Source organism: Lissotriton helveticus, chromosome 9 (genome assembly GCF_964261635.1).
Source record: "Lissotriton helveticus chromosome 9, aLisHel1.1, whole genome shotgun sequence".
Classification (NCBI taxonomy): domain Eukaryota; kingdom Metazoa; phylum Chordata; class Amphibia; order Caudata; family Salamandridae; genus Lissotriton; species Lissotriton helveticus.
Genome location: NC_136070.1, coordinates 640,422,212 through 640,448,408, shown reverse-complemented (window position 1 = coordinate 640,448,408; position 26,197 = coordinate 640,422,212). Strand labels below are relative to the sequence as shown.

Sequence of the window (26,197 nt, the reverse complement as noted above, 5' to 3'; positions counted from 1 at the left end):
TGCAGGGGTGTCCTGCTCATGCAGGGGCACCCTCACACTTAGAACCAAGCACCCTGCCTTCAGGATTGAAAGGCCTGCCTTAGGGGTGAGTTACAGTTTTACATGCAGTGACCTTACAGATAGGGAAACCTATATCTTTCGTAAGTGGTGCTAGCACCAGCTTACATAGACTGTAATGGCAGGCCTGTAGTTACAAATTGAGTGGTCTCCCATGGGTGGCATAATACATGTTTCAGCCCATAGAGGACCCCTGGTGTACCTATGCCCTGGGTACCTTAGTACCACATACTAGGGACTGATACGTGTACACCAGTGTCCAATCTGGGATGTACCTAAGTGCTTACCATACCAATTTAGGGGTGAAAACAAAGAGACTGGGGTCCTGATCAGCAGGATCCCAGTCAGGCTAGTCAGAAACAGCATTACATCAAGCGAAAAGTGAGGGTAACCATAAAAGCAGAACTTTCCTACATTCCCTTTTGGGGGAGCTAGAGGAAGCGTCAGAAAAAGATATAAAACCTTGGGCAGAATGGTCATTTTGAAAGCTGTAGTCTCCAGATGACTAACTCAGTTTTAATGTGGCTATGTAATGCCTGGTAGTTGATGAGTGACGTAGTTTGAAGGGTGGAAGCTAATTTGATCCCCAAATAAGGAACCAGTGAAGTTGCCCACTGAATAGGGCTATTGCACAGCAAGACGGGATCCAAGTGCTGGGGGCATTAATAGATTTAGAGCCTGACACTTGGTTACATCCACTCTGAATCCCGATGTGAGGCAGAATGATTCTAATTCAGTCAAGAAAGCGGGAAGGGATACTGATGGCCAGTCTAAAGTGGCCAGTACATCATCTGGGTATAGACTGATCTCATGATATTCCCCTCCGAAGATGGTCCAGATGATGTTGGGATTGTCCTGTACCCTCTGAGCCAAAGGCTCCATGGACAAGATGACCAGCAGAGGTGACAGGGGACACCCCTGCCCTGTCCCCCTGCATGGAGATGCAGCTGTTCACCCTGACAGATGCCGCTGGGGGATGGTAACAATTGAGCACCCAGGCTCGGATTCTCTTGGTTATACTGAAATGGGGGAGAACCTGTTCTAGTAAAGGCCAGTGTATCCTGTCAAAGGCCATCTCCACGTCAATAGCTAGGAGTATGTGTTCCCTGGGGGCTCAAGAGGCCTTCTCGATGAGATGCAGCACTCACTTAGTGTTGTTGCCGGTTTGACATTGGGGGATGAAGCCTGCCTTATCCGGATCGATAATGGATTATATGCAGGTGCTTAGTTTGGATGCTAGGATGCCTGTGAATAGTTTGAAGTCCACATTCAGGAGGGAAATCAGCTGGCATGAGTCACATCTCTGGTGGTCTTTGCTGTGCTTAGGAATTACTGACACCAGGGCAGTAAGCATAGAGGGGGGATAGCTCCAGGAGCGGAGAAGGTATTAAACAGCCGTGCAAGGTATGGGGCGAGGGTTTGGCAAAATGTTTTATAGAAAATAGATGGGAAGCATTCAGGGTCAGCCGATTGCAGGGACTGTAATCAGGAAATCGCCAAGATCACCTCTTCAACACAGATCTTGTGATTCAGGGAAATGGTCTGGTCAGTAGAGAGGGGAGATCGTCCTTGAGATAAGACGTACTGTTTTCATGATTTAAGTTTTGGGCAGCAGACAAGTTCACATAGTACTCCTGGAATGCTTTTATGATGGCGATGACATCTATAATCTGTGCCCTGGATGCATCTGGGAGAGAGGGTACACCCCTCTGTTGCTGTTGTATGCGTAAACGATTTGCCAGGGGACGACTGCTCCTATCTCCTTTGATATAGAAGGTGTGGCGCAAACGTAGAGCTTCATATTCAGCTCTGTCAAGGTCTATGCCTGGAAGTTGAGCTCGAGTGTCTGTCGGCTGCTGCCAGATTCTCGGGCCCCTGTGCGCTGATGTATATCCTCTAATTCTGTAACTCGCACCAATAGTTGGTCTTGTTTCTTCTGGTGCTCTTTATTCTCCGCAGCTGAAATAGCTACAAGTTCCCCCCGGAGCACTGCCTTAAGTGCCTGCCAGAGTGTGGCGACTGAGATTTCAAGGGTGTAATTGAGGGTTAAATAGTAAAAGAATGACTTGTTGCACCTGCCACAGGACATTGGGGCATTGCAGTAGAGTGTTGCGCATTCGACAAGAGCGAGTCTGGCCACGTGCAGGTGGAAGCTTCGCTTCCAATGTAATAGCTGAGTTATCTGACAATGCGGCAGGGGAGATACCCACACTGTCCCTGTGTGCGAGAATTTCCTTAGTGCCCAAGAAGTGGTCTAGTCGGGCGTAGGTTTCATGTGCGTGTTAGAAATAAGAGTAGGTGCGAGTGTGTGGGTGAAGTGTCCTCCAGATGTCCGTAAGTCCCAAGTCTCTGAGCCACCCGTGTTTCTCCTGTGTCAATGCCCCAGTCTGGCAATGTCTCTGGGTGGAACTGTCCAGGGTGTTGACTAGAGCTAGATCGAGATCCCCCTTCGAGGACCTTCCGTTCAGACGAGTGTCAAACGTCTGGTATTGATGTATTATTTATTTATTTATTTATTTATTTTAGAGTTTTATAGAGTGCGAACTTGACCCATGAGGGTATCAGAGCGCTTTACAGGAAATATCACAGTGTACAAACAAAGTCAATGTGCAGAAGTATACAGAAACTGTACAAAGGGATGTGGAGAGACAGGGGTGTGGGGAATATAGGGATGTTGGGGATACCAAAGTAATATTGCAATAAAAATTAGATTCCGTAAAGAAATTAAAGGCCCCGTAAATTCTCTGCGGGGAAGGATTGGTGATCTGAGAAGAACTATAGTCTTAGAAACATCAGCTTTGTGGTCAGGCATGGCGGGCATTAGGCAAGGAATTTACTAATGAGGAAGGTTTTGGCCTCCTTCTTGAAGCATGGTAGTGAAGGGATCCTTCGGATGGCGGGTGGGAAAGAGTTCCAGATTCTGGGTGCTGCCCCGGTGAATGCCCTATTATAGGTTCTTTTTTTCTGAAAAAAGGCGGGTTGTAGTACAAGGTTGCTGACGGACCGGGAGTTTCTGCTCTGTATGTAGGAATGCCTCCTGGCCCTCGTTAGGGGCATAGATGGAGGCTATAATGAAAGGCCAACCTTTAAGTGTAAGTTTCTAGGCCAGTAGGCAACCCTTTCCCTCACCTCTGTCACCTTCGGACTAATGTTCCCTTTGAAAGTGTGGGCCACCAGTAGAGTGACCCCTGCTGTTTTGGTGCATCCCGATAAGCAAAACTGATGGGAGAAGGCTCGGGAACGGAGTCTATGACAGTCCTGTGCCAGTAGATGGGTCCCTTGAAGGAGACAGAGATCAGCCTGTGAGTTCTCCAGGTAGCACAGGACCAGCCTGCATTTAACTGGGTTATTGAGACCATTTACATTAAGGGAAAGAACCATAATTGGAGTGTTCCCCATGAGAAGGGAGTGAGCCGTCGTCCCCATGGTCTCCGCTGCATGGCAAGTCGTGTTGTGTTGTGCCTCAACAAATCCACCCATACAGTGTGTATCGCAGATCATAATAGTTAGGAGTTTGAGTGTGTCCCTGAATGAACTAAAATCCCAGTGAAAACATAAAAAACAGGTAAACTTAACCATGTGGGTTCCAAGCGAAGTGAACAGTTCAAGAAGTCCAATCGACATCAAAAGGGGTCAATTTGTGCTCTACATAATGGCTATGGCGATGACCATTTACCTAGTTAGGTGCAGAATAAATGTTGTGTGGCTTTGTGCGAAAACTAGCCTAATTTATTATACATGAGGATTCTTAGTATCACACAGCCGGATTACCATCTTCTGTATAATAACTCGGTACAAAGGTCACTGCTATTGTCATCCTTGGACGACAGGCACACAGTATCATGACACATCAACTAAAACCCCTGAGGGTACGTTTTGGGTATATAAGCACCACATATTTGCTGGGCAAACCACAGGAGAAGCTTCCATGCTGACACTGAAGTCCCTGCATGCAGACACTCCAGCACAGAGTGGTCTGACATCCCTTGCAGGGTGTCCAACTCAAGACCAAGACGGGGACCTTCGTTTTCTCCTATCAGGTAATGGGGTTGGCTCTTTTCTTGGGGATTCTTGGCTTCACACTTGCATACATGCTAGGTACACTCAGGTACACTTAGCTAAGGTTTGCCTATTAGGAGTACACATGATTCCTGCCATGTATCTATATGCCTGCATATATTCACTGTTTTAGCACCATGATAGAATTCTACCTTTTATTTACTCTGTTGGTGCTTGTAATTGTATATATCTGTTTATGTCTTATGGTTGTTTGCAGCACACATATTTCATACTAGAATGACGCTGGTTCAATAAATGCTTATTGCAAATGTCCCCAGTGTTTATTCTGTATACATCTTTGAGACCAAGTAAGCACGAGTGACTGAGCGAAAAGTACTGTACTGTTTCCACGATCCCTGAGGGGTCAGGGTTGTCATGTTCGATAGTTGCCAGAAACGATTTGCTCCTTGGTAAGTCTGTGAGGCTTATAGTGGCAATGTGAGATAGCTCGTCTACAGGCTACCATCTTGTTTGGGGGTGTCTGGAATCAGTCTGGATCCCAATCCCTTAGTTTATGTTGTCTAAATGCGCAGATCCTATATAGATTTATAAGAACTACACAACAGCCTGTCTCTTTTGTAGGGTGGATGAGGCCAGATCTTGGAAGAGGGTAGTGTTCTGATCCCAGAAGGTGATGTGATGTTTCTCCCAGGATTTGCGAAGGATGTCTTTCTTTAATTGGAAACCGTGCATGCATACCAGGATGTCTGCTGGATAGGCTGACTCTTTCCGTGGAGGGCTGACCCGGTGAGCCAAGTCCATCTTTATCTCTGTGACTGGTGGAACATCAAGCGCTGCACAAAAGAGGTCCGTAAGATAGCCAACAAGGTCCTTGCCTTCTGCCTTAAAGGCAATGCCCCAGCCCTGTTCTCAAGGTCCTCTGCATGCTCCTGAAGGTTCAGTTGTTAGTCGCAGAGATGAAGGATTTCCTGTTGCAGCAGTTCAACGTCTTCCACGTGTTCGTTTTCATGATCCTCTAATGCAGCTACACAATCTCCCTAAGAGTCCATGTCTCTCCTGAGGTCCTTGATGTCACTTGAGAGTTCCTTCTTGACCTCCTGGAGATCCTCTCAGAGGGAAGCGAACAATGACCCCAGGAAGCAGAGCGATACCTGTTCCTCCCCAATCCTCCGTCTGCATCATGGGGGTGTGGGAGCTGTAGGGGCTTGGTCCCCAGGAGTTGTCCTGGTTGGTCTGAAGAGCATTTCTTTAATGCTAGGTTCCTTCTTGGTTCGTAGTCATAGCCAGGCAAACCAGTCAGTCTGCCTGGTGTGTCACCCAGGTGGTGTTACACCAGAATCCCCGATGGACTGGACACTTGCAGAAGTGATGACGTCCCTTCTCTTGGGCTCTGTTTGGGACTTCGATTAACTCTGATTATACATGCCGGGAGTTAAAGATTGAAACACAGGGACCTACAGCCCTGAGGAAGTGACACTGAATGTGAATGTCAGGCCAATGTGCCATAAAGTTTGGGATCATTATAAATATTGGAACTGAATTGGATTAGCAGCATTTACGTAGTAGAAATTGAAAATAAAGGCTACATGATAGTAGTCGCTATAGCCCTGATGAAGTCTTTTGGACTATTTCCATAGACGAAACACGCGTGATGGCTGTATTGCTGGCTGTATTGCTGTATTGATTTCAGTATCCAGGACTGGAGAATGTGTTAACAAGTCCTAGTGGAAGACTACAAAAATACGACAAATAAAGAAACCATGGACTTATATTGAATTTTTTCTTTTTAAAATTATTATTGGAAACTTCTACTGTATGATACAACGAGATTACATTTTGCTCAGGGATTCTTAACAACATTTGTAACTTACGCAATTGCTTGCAATTGCTAACTAACAGCACAGGGTGGTGGCTGTTTAGATTCCCTTTGGATGCACACCAGAAATATTACAAATTAGGACAGCAAAAACGATCAAGATTTTGCGCAGCAGAAACCTCACTGCCCATTTTTAGAATCTCTGTTTGGGACTTTTCCTGTGTGCTACGCACTGATGCTCCCTGTTCTCATGCCTCTTCTCCTAGCTAAGAGTTCTTTGAGGGTTGCCCCTTGTAGCTCGCCATTTCATGATGTGCTCAAGAGCTGCCGCCAGACAGCACCTGTGGGCTACCCAACTTACCAATCCGGGGTTCTTCTCCACAACTCCCTGTTCAGCTGGACTGGAGTGTTTACTGGAGCTGGCAACCTTCAGGGCACCAGTTCTGTGGTATGCTTCAGCCTGCCCCCAAGGCTGATCCCAGTTGAGCAGGCGTTCTTGCTGTGGGAGGTTCTCTCTAATCGTAGTGATGAGCCCCCACTTGTGTGGGTACTTTGCTGTCTAGCACTATGGACTAGCCGCTGGAAAACTATGTTCTTCGGCGGTCTGTCCCCCCTTTGCAAGGTGGGTGGGTCAGACAGGTGCTAGGCCCCAACGGGCAGGAGTCCTCAGTCCCCCACTCACCGGCTGGTGCCTTCTGCTGTTAGCTGTTCGTGGCCACCACTCTTCTGGTTGCAGCCAGTCCTCCGGCGGAGCTGCCCCGGTCCACAGGGGCGCGGACACTTGATTTCGCAAACCAGGTGGCCACGAAAGCCACGCCGTCTGATCGTCTCCTGCTCCTCCCGTCCTCAGCCTTCATGCCCAGGCCACAGTTTTGTCAGGGATGTTCCAGTACCCATACAGGGCCACTGAAAGTCCAAAGGAGCCCTCCACACCCCCACTCACTGCTGTGTTTTGAGGATCGCAATGAGGCAAGGTTAAGGCAGTGGACACGGGGTGCCCGGCTGGAGGGACAGAGAGATGTGTGACACATGGCCGCCATCTTGGCCACACCCCCTAGATTCACCCTTTAAACATCCCCCGCTCTCCATTCATATTCGGTAATAAAGAATTAAATTGGCAAGCATCATACCTAAAATATTTAGATATCTGGTTCAACTACAACATAATCAAATCAGAAAAGCATAATGAGAAAAGCACCCTATATAAAGTTAACTGAATACTAGATGAATTGCTGCCTAAGTACATTAGATATACATTATGAGATAGGATAGTGATCAGCAAAATGATAACTTCTACAATTAATTGCTTGGCAAGCATGATCCCAGTCAGACTATCAGACATCTTCAGCTTCCTAAATCAAATTATCTCAACATTCTTACATAAAGGAAAGAAAGCTAATCCATCTGAATAAACATGTAGGATGTGTTAACTTAGCACACTTCTATAACAATCAAACAGCCTTTTTACCCAACTACCCAATTAAACCTGGGTCGGTACTAATGAAACAACTTGCTACTCCTATAGTATAATACTACTCACAGCTAGACATATAGCCACAGCCCCTTTTGCTCACAATAAACTCTATTAGGCACAATACAAGCATAAAAAGCTTGTGTTCGGATATAAATCTAGGGAATTAGAGGTAGTAACATCCTGGAATCCCCAGTGACTTGAGAAAAATTGATTAAATGATATTTCCTTTGTTCGGGATTCAGGCAAATTGGAATCACCGTTTCCATCCCCAGAAATGACCTAGCCAACTGGGAGTTATATAACATTTTAAAATTAAGGTGAGTATCTCCAGGATTGTCAAATTACCAATCTGGGTCTATCTTCTTTACTTGAGAAACTCACATGTCAATTCCACATTCTTCAAAAAATAAACAAAGTATTACCACCAGAACAAAATCTAGATAGAATCTAAAAACCCAATCCAAACGGAAATAAAAAGCGAGAATAGAGACCAGGAAACCTCCTCTGACACAGATGTATTTGTCCCTTATCTGAACTTCTGTCATTTTCAAAATAATTTTATCTGTGGTTCAACACACTTCTTTCTTATTCACAAACATACTGGACACCCTCCTGCTAAACCAACTTGGCATCCTACGGACTGATTGGAGTTGGAACTGCTAAAAACCAGGTGGTGTGCAATCATATAGAATATTTGACTACCAGTTTGCCTACTCTCTTTGGCTCAAGATCTCCTAGTACATCAAAGCGATTTTCAATCTAAATAAACACTTGAACCCATCATGGTGAGCCTATGAGTCCATGCCCCCTCTAGCTTAAATAGACTTGAGAAAAATGATCTCTCAATGTTGAATCTTTTTTAGGCCCCATGGATTAAATTGATTATCTTGGAATAGTAATAAGCTCAAAAATTATCAATCCAGCCCTGGGGGCTTGACTATGTTTATATGCAAAGCTGATAACTCCCTACACCGACAATAGGCCATAGTAGGTCACATTCGTCCAATATGGAAAAAGCTATATACTTATTGTCGCTAACAGAAGCCCTGTAAAATCCAACTCAGCCTAGGGAAGAAAAAGTCTCGTGCTATAGCACCAGCTATTTTGAAACTGGAGAATGAAGCACAATTACCCTTACCCTGGGTGACCAAAAATAGTATATAATTTGTCTTAGTCCTGGAATACAAAAGACGTACTTACCGATTTTTTACTCTCACAATACTATCCTTATCTGAGATTTCATTGTGTAAACCTATTTTTATCATATTTAGGATTTTTTTATATTTGAATTGGACTTTAAATTTAACTTTCCCTTCAGAAGAAAAAAAAGCAAAATACTCCAGAACTAGATAGTGCTGGCTTATCTGTTACCTTGTTTGACAATTAATAAGGGTACACCAAGAAGTATGAAGCCACACAATATATCACCACACATACTGGACTGACTTCTTTGTTTATTGTACATTATTTACTTTTTTGATTAATACTTATATATTACTTAGTAATATGTGCTTTGAATTTCAAAAAATGGATGAAAAAGAAAATTACTTTCATTCCAATCAGGTAGCAATGAATATTTGAAACATATTTGAATTTCAACATACGGTTCACCTCCAATCCTACATCAAGCTCCAGTAGGTATTTTCCAGTTACTTTACCCCATTAAAATCAAAGGCCCACAAAATAGTAAAGTCTGTGTCTCCTCCAGTTTCATCCACTTAAACAATTCCGCTAGTTAATTGACATGACTACCGATCTAGCTACAGTTGTTATATACAGTTGTCAGTGGAGAGTTTTGAGGGATTCAGTAGAGATTCCGTGAATGGAACCTAGTATTCCATTTTAAAAATGTTTCAGAATCCCAAAGACGTGTATCTCGATCCCAAAATTCACTGGTAAAACAGTATGTGCTATCATCCATGTTGATTCTCTTATCAGTCAATGGGTCCTGGCCTCACGGTGCCACAGGATTCAAGCTAGTCTGGCTGATGAGGCGTGATACCCCGAAACCGGTCCCAGTATGCTTGTTTCTGGTCCATGGAGGTCCTGGCTTGGCAATTTGGGCTGGACTGTTCCCTTGAGGAACAGGGTCAAACCTGATTTGCAAATAGTGTGGTCTAAACTGGTGTGGTATAGTGAGCAAACGAACAATGGATTTAACCAAGATCTCTGGACTGGGGGTGAATGTTTGATTTGTTCCTCGTCCCGTCCATCATTTGTGTGTCTTTTGCTTTCTCTCCCTAAGTGAGCAGGGTATACCCACACGTAGGTCCCAGGCTCAGTGTGCCATTGAATTCATGCTAGCCTGGCTGATGAGGAGTGATACCCCAAAACTTGTCCCAGAATGCTTGTTTTTGGTCCATGGAGATCCTGGCTTGGCAGTTCAGACTGGACTGTTCCCGTGAGGAGCAGGGTCAAGACTGATTTGGATATAGTTGGGTCTAATTTGGGGTGGCATAGTGAGCAAAAGAACAAAGGATTTAACCCACATCTCTTGACTGGGGGTGGATGTTTGATTTGTTCTGCATTCGGTCCATCATTTGTGTGTCTTTTGCTTTATTATATTTTTGGCAGATTCGATTTTGCTACAAAATGTATACATGTCATACAAAAGATGTACCAGGGGGCATCCGCTCAATTGATAATACATTCAACAGACTTAGGTGCATGTATGGTCAATAGGGGTGCACGGCTGGGGTACTCCCGTCCCCTATCTTACTTGCCATTTTTAAAGGGCCTCTCGCCATTATCATAAGAACGGACAATGGCATTGAACAGCCTGTCAGTGGGCTTTCCACAGTCAAACTATACTCAGATTACATTACATTGTTTTTGAAGCCAGGCTTAGAAAATCAGAACAGAGCATTTGATGTTTTTCATTTATTTTATTTGGTGGGCAGCTACAAGATCAATAGATTGAAAACAGAAATATTTTCATGCAATTGCACAATAGGCACTTTATCTCCTGAACTAGCAGCCCGTCCCGACGTTGTCCGGGAGCAATCAGGCTTCTGGGCCCCCGCCCGCCCCAACGTTGTCTCAGGCTTCAGGGCCCCCACCCGCCCGACATTGTCCGTAGGTCCCCCGGAGCGCACCCGCCACTTTCAAGGCCCCCAATGAGCCGCACACGGACCGCTTCACCTACCTCAGCCACCGCTCCTCCCCGCCTGTCCGGCGCTCCTCACCGCCTGTCCGCCGCTCCTTACCGCTCCTCCCCGCTCTCATGTCCGCCACTCCTCCCCGCGCTCCTGATGTCAGCACGCACGCCCTTGTTGTAAATAATTTTGTCCACCCTAAGCGTGGAAGGGTATACTCAGATGTGAGTCCCTTGCTCATTGCACCATCAGGATTCAAGCAAGCCGGGCCGAAGACGCCTGAAATGGCAGAAACCGGTCCCCGGAAGCTTGTTTCCTTCCCAGTGTAAGAATTGGCTTTTGTAGTCTGGTCTGCCCTGTGCCCATGATGCACTGGGCCAGGGACAGACTAATTTGCATACAGCCAGGTTCTGAAACTGGGATGGTGCAATGAGCTAAAAAACGGTGTTGGATCTAACCCTGATCTTTTGACTGGGTGAGAGTACTCTGCTTAATTCAGAGACTCTGTCCATCACCACCCCTTGTTGTAAATAGCACGCACGTCGCGGCCGGCGCTACTTCCAAGGGACTACTTTTTTTTATCGTAAATATTTTAAATAACTTATATTTTATTTTTTTATATAGCCTATGTCCATCTGCAGACCCTGACAAAATACAACGATGTATCGGGTGTTTGGATTGGTGCTGTGGTTCCTGAGTTTACCCGCCTCAAAGATTCAAAGTTCTCACTTTATAATAGTAGTATAGATTACGTCTACCGGTAAATTCTAAACCTAAAAGATACGTTGGCATATATGCTACAGAAGATACGGGTGATCGTTTTGTATTGAACGGTGTGCCCTTAATTAAGAAGATTTAAATAATATTTTCAAAATGGATGGTTCTCCCCATTTCATTAATGGGCACAATCACGCTGATACGCATGTGCATTTTACCGCTTTATAATTTTTTATGTACCGCCTTGCACTTTACAAACGAAATATTTTAAAGAAATAGAAGGAATGTTTTCAACCTTTATTTGAGTGAACAAGGTGCCAGGATTAGTGATAAACATCCTTTATAAGCTAGTTTTAGAAGGAAGTCTGGAATGACCGAATTTGAAGGAATACTATTTTGCCGGCTTTGCACATTTTTCTTTTTGATTGTTTAATTCCCCAGGTGATGAGACAAATAGATACATTTCCTTTAGATTTACTTCTACAGGAATATAGGATTACTGATTTCTTTGGTGCAACAAAATCTCTCAAAAAAGTCTGATACACATTTTTGCAATGGTTGCTGAAGCGAAAAGAGCAGTTTTTAAAATGCTATGCTATTCTTGCTTTTAATGATTCCATTTACATAGCAAACATTTCGATACCACTCCTTCGCCTATTAGATATAAAAACGGTTTATAGATGTGAGATTATTGGATATTATGCCATTGGGGATTTTTTCAGCTTTGTCAATTGAAAAAAGTGGGTGGATATAGAACCTGGTATTAGCTACGTGAAAATACCTACTCAATGGTCCTATATCCAAAATGCACATTTTATAAAGCAATTGGAGCTCATTTCACTGGAGATAGCATGAGATTAGTGACGGATGTAATTGAGTCTCAAACGCATAAGCCTGTGGGAGTACTAAACAGGCAAAATTAGCAAATTACAAAGATCTTGATGTCTTCAGTAAAATACAACAGAGATGGCAGCCAAGAAAAGAATTGCATCTAGACAAAGATTTTTTGTAGAGATAAATTCATATCATTCTCCCTGCTAACGGGGGCAACATTCTATTGTATGCGATTCTATGCCAAGTAGCAGATGTATAGAATGCCAGCCCTACTATATAATATCAAACCTCAGATAACAACAAATTGCTCTAGGTGGTGCCTGACAGAAGACATTGGTAATTGGCCCATATTATTTGGGAGTGTCTAAAGCTAATGACATTGTGGTCCTCCATTCAGGAGCACTGTAGGCTCATGCTAAAAATTGACTTTCCAAATGATGCGCTTCTAGTGTTAATGAGTTACTCTTCCGATGTGAAGCTAAAACTGGGTCATGGGAAGAAAGATTTTTTGATTACTCTCATTGCGAGATCTATAATTTTTCAGAATTGGAAAACTGAGCTAATTTCCACATTCAAACACAGGTACGCCAAAATGTTAAGAGTAAAGGGTCTAGAACGACTCTATGCGCTGAGGTCAGGCTCACATGGGAAGTTTTTGAGGCTGTGGAATGCCATAGAGTAAGCTATTGATTAAACTATTGATGGAAAGAGTAATTAGGGACAGGGCTGTTCCTTTTTTGAGGGTAAAAACATTTTAAACTCCTTACAACCAGGTTTTAGGCTACATTAGGGAATACAACAGAAGAAAAAGTCTAATTTTTTTCCATCACCTATGAAGGGAAATCGACCAAGATACAAGATAGCACATGCAGTGCTAGTCTCATTAGAGCTGCGATTGCCTTTTAGAAGTTTGAGAATTTCATTTCAGTCAGTCAGTCAAAAGTCTTTATTTCGATTAATTAAAATCATAAAAGCAGCATCAAAAAGTTCATACATGCAAGTTGCTAAAAATTTAAAATATAATATCCAAACAGATAGGTGTACAGATTTTTAGCAACTATTCATAAATATACACAGTATTTACAAATCATGATTTGTGCATAATCTGTGCAAATAGCAGACTTTATAGCACCACTCTAAAGACTACAATTTAAAAATATGCTATATACAAATAAATAGTTGTGCAAAATTTTACAAGTTTTCAGATATATACACTCAAATTTACAATTCATGAATTGTGCAAATATTAAACCTTGTAACACCTCTGTTAAGAACTAAAAAAAAAGACTGAATGCCCCCTTCTCCTCCTGCTGTGTCTTGAGGTAAGCAAATGTTCCCAATATTTTTTGTTAATCCTCACTGCTGCCACCAGGAAACTTGCTACACTAAAAATAGTTTGCACACTACTCAGTAGTTGCAAGTGTAAGAGAGCTGGTCTTACTTGCAAGAATCCTGCTTCTCGTAGTATGGGCAATAGAAATTTATCACAGGCCGCAGAATACTTTTCACAAAACATAATTAAATAGAGTGTGTCTTGTGTGGAAAAATTATCACAGGAGCATGGTGCAGAATCTTCAGGTCTGTGAAAAAGAACCTAAAGTGAGGTGTATTAAATTGAACCTAAATCTTGTCAACAAAAAATGATGGAAAGGTTTTGTGACAATCTTTAAGTAAGGTTCTATTAAGGGGGATGACTGTAAAAGGTAAATCTTGCACCTTTTTTTTAAGCTCCTCTTCCTCTCTATCTGCCTCCAACAAGATTCTAAAATTATGTTTAATCCAAACCACATCCTCTTTTTTAATTCCCTCTGGGGCTGTATATAGTTCAGGTCGGCCCAGTCTGGCACACGCCGCTCTAACGTATGCCAGCCATGGGATTCCCTCTGCCTTCTCTAGAGCTAAGCAATCTTTGAGAATAAGATGGTTAAGTGTAATTTCCTCATTAAGCCACTTATTTGCCCAGCAAATCAGGGGCGCTATTTTTAAATGGTCTGTAATATAACCTAGGCCTAATTCGGAATGTATCGAAAGAGTTGGAGTTGACTGTGGGACCGACAACAAGGATCTAAGCAATCTGTTTTCCACAAGTTGGATTTTGCTGACAGAAGCGTAACCCCGAATAGAGGCCCCATAGGATGCAATAGCACAACATTTAGACTTATATATTTTTAGCATGGCCTCCATGGGTCTAGCTCCCAGCCTTTTTGCAAAATTAAGAAGGGCTGATGTGGATCTTATAACAGCATTACTTTTCAGTTTCTGCTGGGGGAGCCAGTTACCCTTTTCATCAAATAGGACGCCAAGGTAATTAAACACCGGTACCCTAGAAAGATGGTTACCCAGGCATCTAAATGTGGGGACCTTACTAATCTTTCTGCCACGTCCCGCAATCATTACGTGGGATTTGCTACTGTTAACTTTTAGATCTAATGACTCCATAAAGGTGCCAAAGTTATCCAGCAGCCTCTGGAGGCCCACCCCTGTCCGGGCAATTAGTACGGCGTCATCCGCGTACAGGAGGACCGGAATATCCGATCCCCCTGCACGCGGAATATCTGCCCTAACCCCAGCCAAGGATTTTTCCAAGCCATTAATGTATATTGTAAATAGAAGGGGTGCCAGAATACAGCCTTGTCTGACACCCCGCCTAGAGTTAAAAGGGCTCGTGCACCTACCCTCCTGCGTGACCCTAACTGCTGCTGTTAGATTCTGGTGGAGGTCGCTTAGGAAGTAGACTAAAGGTGCCTCTATCCCTATTTCCAGGAGGATATTCCACAGTTTGGAACGATTCACCAGGTCAAATGCTGACGAGAGGTCCATAAACCCAAGGTATAAAAGACCCTCTTTAGCTGTAGTATATTTATTGATCAAAAGATGTAGGTTCAGACATTGATCCATGGTGCTTCTGTGTTGCCTAAATCCATACTGTAGATTCGAGAGCACCCCCCTGTCAGACATCCAATCCCCCAATTTCTGCAAAATGACTCTGCCCATGATCTTAACGGCAGAGTCCAAGAGGGAGATTGGTCTGTAACAGGCGGGGTCCCCTCTCCTCCCTTTTTAAAATATGGGTACTATTATTGAGGAAGCCCAAGAGGGGGGGAAACCCACTGAGGATGCTGCATTAAATACATTAGTTAAGTTCTTTGCCCAAAAAGTGGGGTACATTATATAGAGATCAGCGGGAACCCCATCGGGACCTGGTGCCGTATGTATCGTTGTTTCTCGTATGGCCTTTTCTACATCCGCTAATTCGAATTTAACAGGTTGTGTGGGGAGGCCCATGGTGAGACCTCTAGAGTTTAACTCTTGGTGGTCCTTGTCACTATAGATACTCATAAAGTGATTGAGCCAAGCATCATCAGGAATTACACAATCTGTGTCCAAGTTGTCCTTTTCCGAGAAATAAGACTGATTTATAGTAGCCCAGAACTTTCTGCTATCCTTTAACACATCAATCGACTGCAGGTTATCCCATGCCTCCTCTTTAATTTAGTTTTTACGTATGGATATTGCACATTTGTAATCCTTTCGAAGAGAGGAGACAAGGGCCCTGTCCCTTGGGGAGCATTTGAGGGCTTTTAAGAGAGCCCCATGTGCCTTAGAACATGTGGAGTCAAACCACCTGAATGCCTTCTTAGTGTTGGGCCTACTCTCCTTATGTAGGTTTTCAGCTATTTGGTTACAAATTACTGAAAAGGAGGTTAAAATTTCTATACCCACTGCTTTCTCATCCAGGCATATTCCAAAGTTCGACTCTACCTGGTTAGCTAGATTCTCAAAAAAGGCTTCTGGAACTACAGCTTCCTATTTTATGCGTCTTCCTTGATCTTTCGAGGACAGGGACCTTGGTGCAACCCTGCCTGAATCAGTAGTAGCACCCTTACACCTCAATTCGACTTCCAATGCAAGCGGATTATGGTCGCTAAAAGTTGATGTCATAACTTTATACGCCCACATTTTTGCAGGACACACGGAGATACAAAGATGTAGTCGATCACAGACTCCGCACCTCGTCCCATAAAGGTGGGAACTGCCTCTCCTCCATCTTCTTTATCTGGTTCAGTTAAGTTTAAGTTAGATAATCATTCCTCTAAGGCACCCCCCTGTTTAGTATGTTCAAAATGGGGTAGTCTCCCGGTCATGGATCCTACTCTATCCTCTCCATAACAGTCCCACTGGCAAGGGTGTAAATTAAAATCCCCCATAAGGATTATCTCGAAATCAAAGGGGTTATTAGACTTATAGACTGACAGGTAGTGGTCTAGGGCACTAACATGATCCTCTTGCGGAGGATTTCCTGTTGCATTGTATAAATTTATTAGGAGATAATGTTGATCGGATATCAGCCAATCTATTATGAGGAAGTTATCTGATTCTCCCTTAAGATTTTTAAAGTTGCCTATTAGATCTAGGGAAATAAGAAAAAGTAATCCCCCCTTAGGTCTCCCCGCGGAGCCCCGGACCGCGGGGATAGAAAAACTACGGTAACCATCTAAAAAGAAACCCGACTCTGCATCCCAGGTTTCCTGGAAAGCCAGGATATCAAACTGTCTTAAAAACTTTAACCAAATGGGATCTGCGCTTTTTGATCTGATTCCCGCCACGTTCCAACTTATCATTTTACATGTGCGAACCTGATTTTGTATCGTATCAGTTGCGTCAGTGTTCCCAATTCCTGGCTCCATTAGTTCGTCTCCCAGTCAATCATTTAGATCCATCTGAGAGAGAGGTGAGAAACGATTATGTAGCTCTATGTCATCCCTATGGGAAAGATGAACCAGGGAGTCTGATTGTGTGGATGTTACTATTGATTTTGGTGGGGCAGTAGTCTCCCCTCCCCTTGGAAGTACTTGTGTGGATCTCCCCTGCCCACTCATCATTGTTTGATAAGATGTTGGAGGTTGTGTGGATGTTACTATTGATTTTGGTGGGGCAGTAGTCTCCCCTCCCCTTGGAAGCACTTGTGTGGATCTCCCCTGCCCACTCATCATTGTTTGATAAGATGTTGGAGGTTGTGTGGATGTTACTATTGATTTTGGTGGGGCAGTAATCTCCCCTCCCCTTGAAAGCACTTGTGTGGATCTCCCCTGCCCACCCATCCTTGTCTGATAAGATGTTAAGGGTTTGTGAGTGGAACGTGGGGTATATCGTGCATGTTGCTGATTTAGTTGTTGAAGGAAACTATGGGCACCGACTGGGGGATAAAAAAAACCCAAAGTAAGAGGTCGAATCCCCTTATTATCAATGTTCGAGCCGTCCCAAAATAACTTTTCAGCACTATGCCTGTTACTAAAATTGACCACTACACAGTCTCCGGGGATTTTTTTGGGGCAATGCCCTACCAAGTGGACCCTCCTTGCCGTGGTGAGTGCACAAACAACTTCCTCACCTCCTGAGCAAACTGATAGCACCACTGTCTAGCTTTGATCATTAAGTCGGCGGTGGTTTCAATAGTGTCACCCCTAATTGGAGGTACCCCGGTGAACACGGCTACCAGTGGGGCTGCCTCAGGGGGCAGTTCCAGATTGCGACCCCGCTGCTGCTGTTGACCCTTAGTCACAGTTGATGATTTTCATTTAATTCTGGTTGATCACACAAAAAAGAAACAAGAGAGGCAGGATATGGATCTGTACAAAACATTGCTATATAACTTGCTCAGTGGTCTGACTCCCTCTGCCGGGATTCTTGCTTGTCAATCTGGCTTTTGCAGGAAATGTGCAACAGCCTGGAGTGTTTTACAATATCAAACCTTTGTTTAATAACTATCTACCGCCATTGGGTCCCCCTAATTGAGTGATTTGGATTTGTTATATCTAACTACATTCCTTACACTTGCCTTCAGTTGGTATGCCGCCATCATATCAATGATTCTATTCTAGATTTATTTGAATAATCTGAACATGACCACTCTATTACAGAGAAAAGAAAAACCAAAGGAAATGATGGACGGAGCGTTGACAATACAAGCACTCACCCCCAGTCAACTGATCTGGGTTTAATCCATCACTGTTCTTTAGCCCACTCTGCCACCCCAGTTCAGACATGGTCGTATGCAAATCAGTCTGACCCTGTGCCTCATGGGAACAGTCCAGCCCGAACTGCCACTCTATTACAGAACCTTGTTTCTTTGGCTTTAGTATTTCACTAGGAATTTTACCCCCCAATCAAACCTTATTACAATTAAGCCAAACTTCAATTACCAACGTGAAAATTATATTTTATTAGGATTTTTTTATTGAACCACAATAAAATAGGCAATTTTCAATATCCCACCTTAGGAAAACTGTTATGTGCCTAACTTACCTGCAAAGAGTGTGAGCCACAGTGGCTTTGAAGCACTCTCCCTTGGACGATTAGAACAGAGCATACTTGTCTATTTCCAAATATGTATTATGTCACCAGGAGCAGAACTTCACAGTCCTTCTACTACTGGATCTCCACCTCGCACTACTAGTCTACATTAATGTGTAAGATTTTGAAGTTTTAACGTCTGAGTAAGAATTTGGCAGACAGAGCAAAGGTAGATAGGATGGTGTACAATTTTACATCCACCACCCTACATTTGCCCATCAGATTTACAGATGTCAACTAGCCCAGAGGCCATCTCTATACATTAATAAGAACCGCCGTCGTGAGGGTACTTGTCAATGTAGGAAAAGTTTGACGGAGAGCTCCATTAAAACGATGGCCAGCCGTAAATCTTTTCCAAAGTATTTTATTTTTCTAAAACTAACTTCTAAACTCCCAAAGCAGGAGTTTTGTTTTTGAAAAAACATACAAATAATGATCCTTCACAACACATGAATTGTATTCCATGGTGTAGGGGTCATTTGTGTTTTACAGCTGTCCCTCAGTACCAGGATACACCGGGTGATGACAGGCAGTAAAAAATCAAAGCTACCTGATTGCCTACTCTAAATAGCATGGACAGCCAGATGGCTTTCCTCCGATCGCTGAAGGCTTATGCTCATGGAGTACATTTTACTCCTCCAGCATAAACCGGGCAGCCCACCCACCCACCTCTAAATTGGGCAGACAGACAAAGAGTTTGGCGGAGAGGCTACTTCACTGCTGTTGCTACAGAGTACGTTCTCACTTAAATTCTTTATCAGCCCCATACACATTAGGCATTATGCCAATTATGACAAAGGCTTCTATTGCTCTGCTTAAAGCTTGACCACAGTCACTATGGGATCACTGTGTATCAAATGGATCCTATTACGGAACTCTGTGCTTTTCCACAACAGCGTTACGCTGGTAAAAAGTACTTTCAATAAATGTTTCAGGACCTGGATGTTCCCCTTTAATGATCTGCTTCTTTGATTTCTTTTAGGTACCTTTCAACATAAGGTGACCACTTGTGGTGTAAGTGCAATTCATAGTATCCTATAACTCAGTACTATGTCATTTCCCAGCTTCTCTGGTACAGTATAGCCTCCCTAACCAGTTTATCTTACAGTGATGTTTGGGTGTGAGGTATCAGTATCTGTTGTGATCAAGAATATTGATTACAGGTTTAACTGCATAAATAAAGCTCTAAACTATTCCCAATACCAGTAGTGATTAGAAACAAGGTATCATCTAGGACCAAGACTACACATGTTGAGCAAGATAACTAACTTGCCACAGACAGGTTGCAGTCGAATGAAAGGTGAGCAGTACTCTAGTCTACGATACACTCAATGTGTTAAACCTTCAGTTTGGATTTGACTCAACTTCCTTCATAAGTGAATTCACAATATCTTGGGGCTTGGTATTTAGCAGCTTGGATAACACTTTTTCAACTGACAGCTACTTTGCAAATTGGTTGTTGGTAGAGATGATTCTCAGCTTGGAGTCAACTACACGAATGCAGAGACAAGAAGGGAATGTGGATGAACCAAATGGAATTTTAATTCCCGGAGAAAGGACTTCCACTCAAAACACTACCAGCAGTTAGTAGAATACCAAAAAGCCGTTTCTTCCTAGCACCACTAATGTCAGCGAGCTGTATTTTAATGGCTAGCATATGGTCAATCTTCAATAAATACTCTTATTAGCTGTGATGAAGAGTATCTCCTTGTTCTCTCATGGGATTGGTCTAACACCTATGCTTCTACTAATTGAAAGTGACCATTCGGTGGTAGAGAATTTACATTAATATAGTAAACACAAGTTTGTGGTGAGCTGATTCGTTGCAAAGACTACAAAACACTGGTAGTACCAGAAAAGATAGCTCCAAACCTAGCTGTTATATGATAAGCTGAGGAAGCTAAAGAGATGAAAAAGGAGTAAAAACCAATTGCAGCTATAAAACAGAATGGAAATGGAAAGTGGCAGGCATGTCCAAAGTATTTTCCCCTTAAATTAAATTGTCTACAACTTTAGTTAAGCATACTACAGGAAAGCAGTTTCTTTCACACAACTGGCACGTGTCAAGAATCTGTAAATGGAGAATAAGAGAGAGCCAGGGTGTAGGTGCTTCTTCAGTACAAATGAATTGTAATAAAAAATGTAAAGGACATTCCACATATTTACCTATTATATTGTGGCAAGTGACAACCCACACCCCTTCCTCCATGCACCCGTACATCTATCCTACCTAGTTCTCCCCATTCAGCTCTTCTTACCTTGTCTTGCTGAGTCCGACAGTCTTTCAAATTTCTGACAGCAAACCTGCTGGTGATTTTCAGCCTGTTTCACTTCCTTATTCTTCATCCGTGCTTTGTCTAGGGCTTTGTTTGCATTTTCATAGTCTGTCAATGCTCGCAGCCTGCGATACAACAAATCCTGGAAAGACACATAACAATTACTTGAACATAATACATGTCCTGAAACAGAGTTGAGCGGCTAATTCCACATACCCGACCCAATACCATCAGTCAATCCTACATGTATAAATAAATGTAAATGGGTTTGTCTACATTCACCAAACCGGCTGGGTAGTTTTGACCTATTGACTGAACATTGGTGGCATACAGTTTTAGAAATGGTTTTCAGCAGAAACTATGTCACTATTAAGATGAAGGGGGAGCTATGTGTTGTTGGTGTAACTGTAAACATGAAGCCCAAATGATTAGACAAGAATTACCCAGGACGAATCATACACAATGAACGTAATTGGCTCTAAGATGACCCACACAGATATCCTCGGGACACTGGCTAGAAGAATGCGACACTAGCAGCCATAGTCAATTGTTAGTCACGAAGCAAGTGATCATTATTTTGTACTCCGGTAATAGAGCTAGTATGACCTTGTTGTTAAATAAAACCAGCAAATATAACAAATTCAGAACTGTGCCACTTCCAGTATCCACGAAACCTCAAAGGCCATTCAAGACTGTAGCTAACTCCGAGTGCCACCAGATGCCATGTGCCAGATCAAGAAGGTTGCATCAATAATGTTAGAGACAGCCAACAATTACTGTAATAAGTGACAAGTATTTAACCAGTGTTGTATGAAAATAAATAGGTAGACAAGGAGAAAAGATCTTGAAGTTAAAAGAGGACTCCTTCAACAAAACTAATTACTTTTTTAGAGCTTGAAAAAACACGAACAGGACCCAGTTCCATGTGTTTAAAAGGGGACAAATAGTTACTTTGGGATTCATTTCGACAGATTCATTTTGGGATAATTCATTTTTGCTTTCCACTTTTATTATGAGTAGTATTGTTGTTGCATTACCATTGGGTTAATAATTGTTTTTAATCTGTAGTTAATTGTTTTGATTTTTTTTATAATGTATCTTGTTCTGCTTCATTGGGTGGGACCCTCTACAGACCCACTTTTTCCCTCGTAAAATTCTCTTTTTTCTAAAATGATCCTTACCCGTAACCTTTTTTACACACCAGTCCCAATGTTTTTGCAGCAATTTCATTTCCCTCTTGATGTGTTTTTCCAATTTTGTGGCCTCTGAGGTCTTTTGGATAATTAAATTCTGTTTCCCCAGGAGCCATCAAGCATTGGAGAAAAGGTCTGTGGGGTCACAGGGGTTGCAAATTACTTCTGGCATCTGACAGGACAAAGACAAAGGTGTAGCCAAACTTTAAGCTCTATGAAAAACAAAGTAACTTATTTATTTAAATGGGTAAGTAGTAGGTAAGCAGTAATGTTCACAGTAGTTTAGTTGAGAGCTACTGCAAGAAAGAGCTAATGTTAGCTTTGAGAACCACTTGAGAAGTAAACATGTAGGCACACATGCTGTGCAGTGTAGAGATAAAGCATTCATTCACTTCCCCACAGATAAGTAACAAATACTGGGGCTTTATTCTGAAGACCCAAGGGGTTAAAACGCTTACTCAAGTTAGGTTTTTGAAGAGCTAGATTTTTCTATTAAAAAGTTCAAAAATCATGGACCAGTTTCTTATCAGTCTTTAACTGGACTTTTCAGACTGTCTTTTCAACCAAGAGTGTCCCGCTTCATTAAATAAAACTTTGGAAGCAGACAGAACAAGTGAGAAATTAGGTGCCATATAATTGCAATATGTCATAATGTTGGATTCATAGGCACAACAAAATCAATTACTAATGTATTTTAGTTAGAAAGTAACTCAATGCCAACCCAAAACTGATACAGTAAAACAAGGACAAGCTTTTGCAGTATCCAAGAGTAAATGGATGGAGGTATTGCATACCAAACGAGCCTTGTATCCATATGTTTAGCACACACTTATGCACGAATGTATGACAGAATCATGGCAAGTAAAATGGGTAGTGTTACAACTGACTGATGGAGAAACAGAAACAACATCATAAGCAAGGATTTATATAGTGCTTCGCAAATGTGACCGGAAACTACAGAATAAGATGATTTAGCAATTTGAATACAACGTTTTTTATTGCTTTTCTGATAAATGAAACCAAATAATTAAACCCATAGCTTAGCAGTTGTGAAAGTAAAAGAACAGCCTTCATGTGGATTTTAGACAACTTTGTCACTTCCAAGACTAGCTTGTTGCCCCAAACATAAACTCTGGTGAGAGCAACAAGCTTTAGTCCATGTCCCAGGTCCCGATGGGGTACCGATTGATCTTCTTAAATATAATCCAGGTTTCTGGGCCTGTTGCTATTGAATGTTTTTAACAGTTTAGGATACTCCCCCGTACAAAGCACATGGTCAACTTCATAATAGTACTAGTTTTTAAGAAAGAAATCGATTGGAGCCAAGTTGTTACAGACCAATCTCATTAATCAACGCAACACTAAAAATTCTGGGAAGAACCCTTTATAATCGGAATAAAGAATAGGCAACTGAGAAAGAAATAGTTTATCCAAATCAAACAGAAGGAGATGATGATTTTTATCCATGTCAATATGGCTTTAGATCAAAGATTGGTATGGTAGAGCAATGTCTCAACCTCAATCTTTTGATGGGTAAATCTACAATATTACAAAACTTCCCAATCTATCTGGCATTCATGGATCTGACCACAGCGTTTGAATCTTTTAATCCTTGGCATGGATGCAGCACTGGTGTACTTTACAGCCTATTTGCACAGGGACATGAAAGCTAGAATAAGATTAAATACCCAAGGGGCGGTGTCGGGGAAAATTGGAACCAAGGGGAGTAATACAGGGATGTGTTTATTTTATATATAAATGATCTTCATCCATTTCTATTTATCACTACCCTTGACGTCCCCAAAGTTAAGGAGGGTTTCCTTCCCTCGCTGTTGTATGGGGACGATGCAGTTTTAATGGCACATACCCCAAGGGCTCTACAACAGTTAGTGTTTAGATTTGCAAATTTTATGAAATCCCTAGACCTACAGACCAATTTTAATAAAGCCTATATAATGACCTGTGCCCTGAAAAACTGAGCTGGAAACACTTAAGGTGGGGGAGGCCTCTCTAAAATGCACTCACACTTTTCCATATCTGGGAATAACGTTCACAGATAATGGTTCATGGACCGAACATGTCACACAAAGCAGCAATAAATTATCAAGAGCAGTTCATTTGCTGCTTAGTTTGCGGCAGCCAAAGAAGGAAGGAGCTCTCTTTTCTCTACTGCAGATCTTTCAAATGCGGTGCAGATCATTAGTCAGATACGGGGCAAAGGTATGGGGCATTAACAAGTGTAATTCATTTCATGTGGAAGAAAACAGGTTTTGTAGAAGAGTGTAGGGGTGCCTATTTCTACATCTAATTTTATTTCCCATAGTGAATTGAATATAGCATTTATTGAGGATTACATATACCTCCGACACCAACTATTACGGCTTGCTGTATGGAGGAACACGGAGGCAAGTCTCACCAAAGATATTGTTCGAGACTGTCTCTTCTGTTAAAAAGGCAAAAACATCCCATGGCTGGCAACTGTGGGATCTTGCTTACGGAGAGTGGGATACCATCACCCTTTTTGAAAACCCGAAGGACCAGCAAACGTTAGTAAAAAAGTAGCTTAAAATGGCTCTGTACAATTCTCGCAAGGCTGACAGATTGGCAACGTAGGTCTTAAAGGCACGTGTAGTAGCATACATGAATTTAAGAGTAGACAGAGTAATGGCGATGTATCTAACAAAACCTTTGGGGCGATGAGAGAGATGTCTGTTGTTCCGTTTTATGTGGGATACAGTGGAATATATGTTATGCTTCCCCATAGGATTTCAGGCAAATTTGGACTCCACCCCCTGCCCATGTAATGGAAGCTCAGTCCAATCCATGCTACACTATTCTTCTGTGGTTTTTACTCCATTTACACTAAAATAATTTTACTTCCCCTAATTTAAAGGCTTGCCACCAGAGACTACAGAGAAGCATACCGGAAGTTGCTGCTACTCTCTGATGATAAAAGCATTTTTTATGTGGGGGTGTTTCGGAAAACTGCAGTTCGGGCAGGTATGTCAATGAACACAGATTGGAAAAGGCCTAGAGTTGGTTTAAAGTATATCGTCATGAAGTTTAACCATGCTAATGTTAGATTTAGTGGTTTTCATCACTAACGTGGTGAACCATTAAGTAGGTTTTTGTTTTTAGGTTCAAAACTCCCACGCTTTGCTATTGGGCTTTGTGTATTGAGATACTGTTTTTAAAATTCTTTTTTTACTGTGTACTATTATGGTTTCCTTTATGTTAACCGAATAAAGATAATAATTCAAATTAAATGAAAAATAGTCTATGTCCCAAGTAAGAAAGGAGCTGCAATCAGGTACTACTTTGTAAACCAGAAGTACGGTCTTAAAATGAACATGGTCTGTAAAGGCAACAACCAACTGCTCACTTCATGTGGTTCAAGTGTTTTTTTTAACAATAACATATCCACATTCTACCGTGGGATTTATTGAAGGGTTTTTTAATGATATCTTGAATAAAGCAGTGACAATGGGCATTAGATAAAGTCTTTGAATACTTCAGGAGAAAGGTCGCCCTCACATTGAAAAACATGCAATTCTGTAGTATTGGTAGAAAAATTATATATTACATTTAAAGTGCATGCAACCTTATGTTTCACTGTTCTTGTAGAACGATAGGGTGTACATTATGTTGGAGTGTTCTTTTGTTACTCCGTGTACCCATGGAATGTTTTAATTCTGAGAATGTTGTGCTTTGAAATACGACTGTATGAGTTGTTGCTGGTGGAGGTTACGTTAACTGCGTGCCTCCACAACCGTGTAGGTTCAGGAATAAATCCTACCTGTATGAACGCTTTGCCTCTAGCGTATTTACTACAAATTGCTTAATAATTGAGCTCACTTCTACTTTTTATTCCATAGTAGTCTGAAATTCAAACTGTAGTTGGATCTGTGCCAAATGTTTCACTAACGTATCATCATCAGCTAATATTCTAACAACTAGAGTATTCCAGAAATTGATCTCTGATTTTAGCAGTTGTATCATAAATGATTCCCTACAGGCGAGAGCATCATTCAGGTAGACTTAATATTCTCAACTTGACCAGGATACTTCTGCTAAAATATATGACACTGAACAAGATGCAAAAAAAGGTGAACTAATTCTTAACAAATCGACTTAGTCAGGTTAAGGAAGTGTTAGTGCTGAAAGGTGAATTGAATCATAGGCAATGAATCCTACGCCCTCACCATACAAGGAGGAGCGACCAACCACTCTCCACTTGAAGACCTTGAGGTGAAGTGGTTTGTATCCCTATTGCAGTACCAGAGCCCACACCCAGGATTTAAGATGAATGCACTGCATCACTGTGGCAGCACACTGGCCCTTGACGGACATAGCCCTAGGAT

General features: G+C 42.2%; 1 protein-coding gene and 1 long non-coding RNA gene across 2 annotated transcripts in view; one reads left to right on the top strand and one right to left on the bottom strand.

Annotated features, from left to right (window-relative positions):
- The window catches only part of LOC144781734 (uncharacterized), a 144,103-nt gene extending 124,717 nt beyond the window's left edge, over positions 1 to 19,386 (top strand). The window contains exon 3 of the long non-coding RNA XR_013601057.1: positions 19,350 to 19,386. This is a non-coding gene — a long non-coding RNA (uncharacterized LOC144781734). The remainder of the gene's footprint in view (positions 1 to 19,349) is intronic.
- The window catches only part of SNX32 (sorting nexin 32), a 346,690-nt gene that overhangs the window by 87,708 nt on the left and 232,785 nt on the right, over positions 1 to 26,197 (bottom strand). The window contains exon 11 of the mRNA XM_078660710.1: positions 20,626 to 20,785. Coding sequence (XP_078516836.1) covers positions 20,626 to 20,785 — 160 coding nt within the window. The remainder of the gene's footprint in view (positions 1 to 20,625; positions 20,786 to 26,197) is intronic.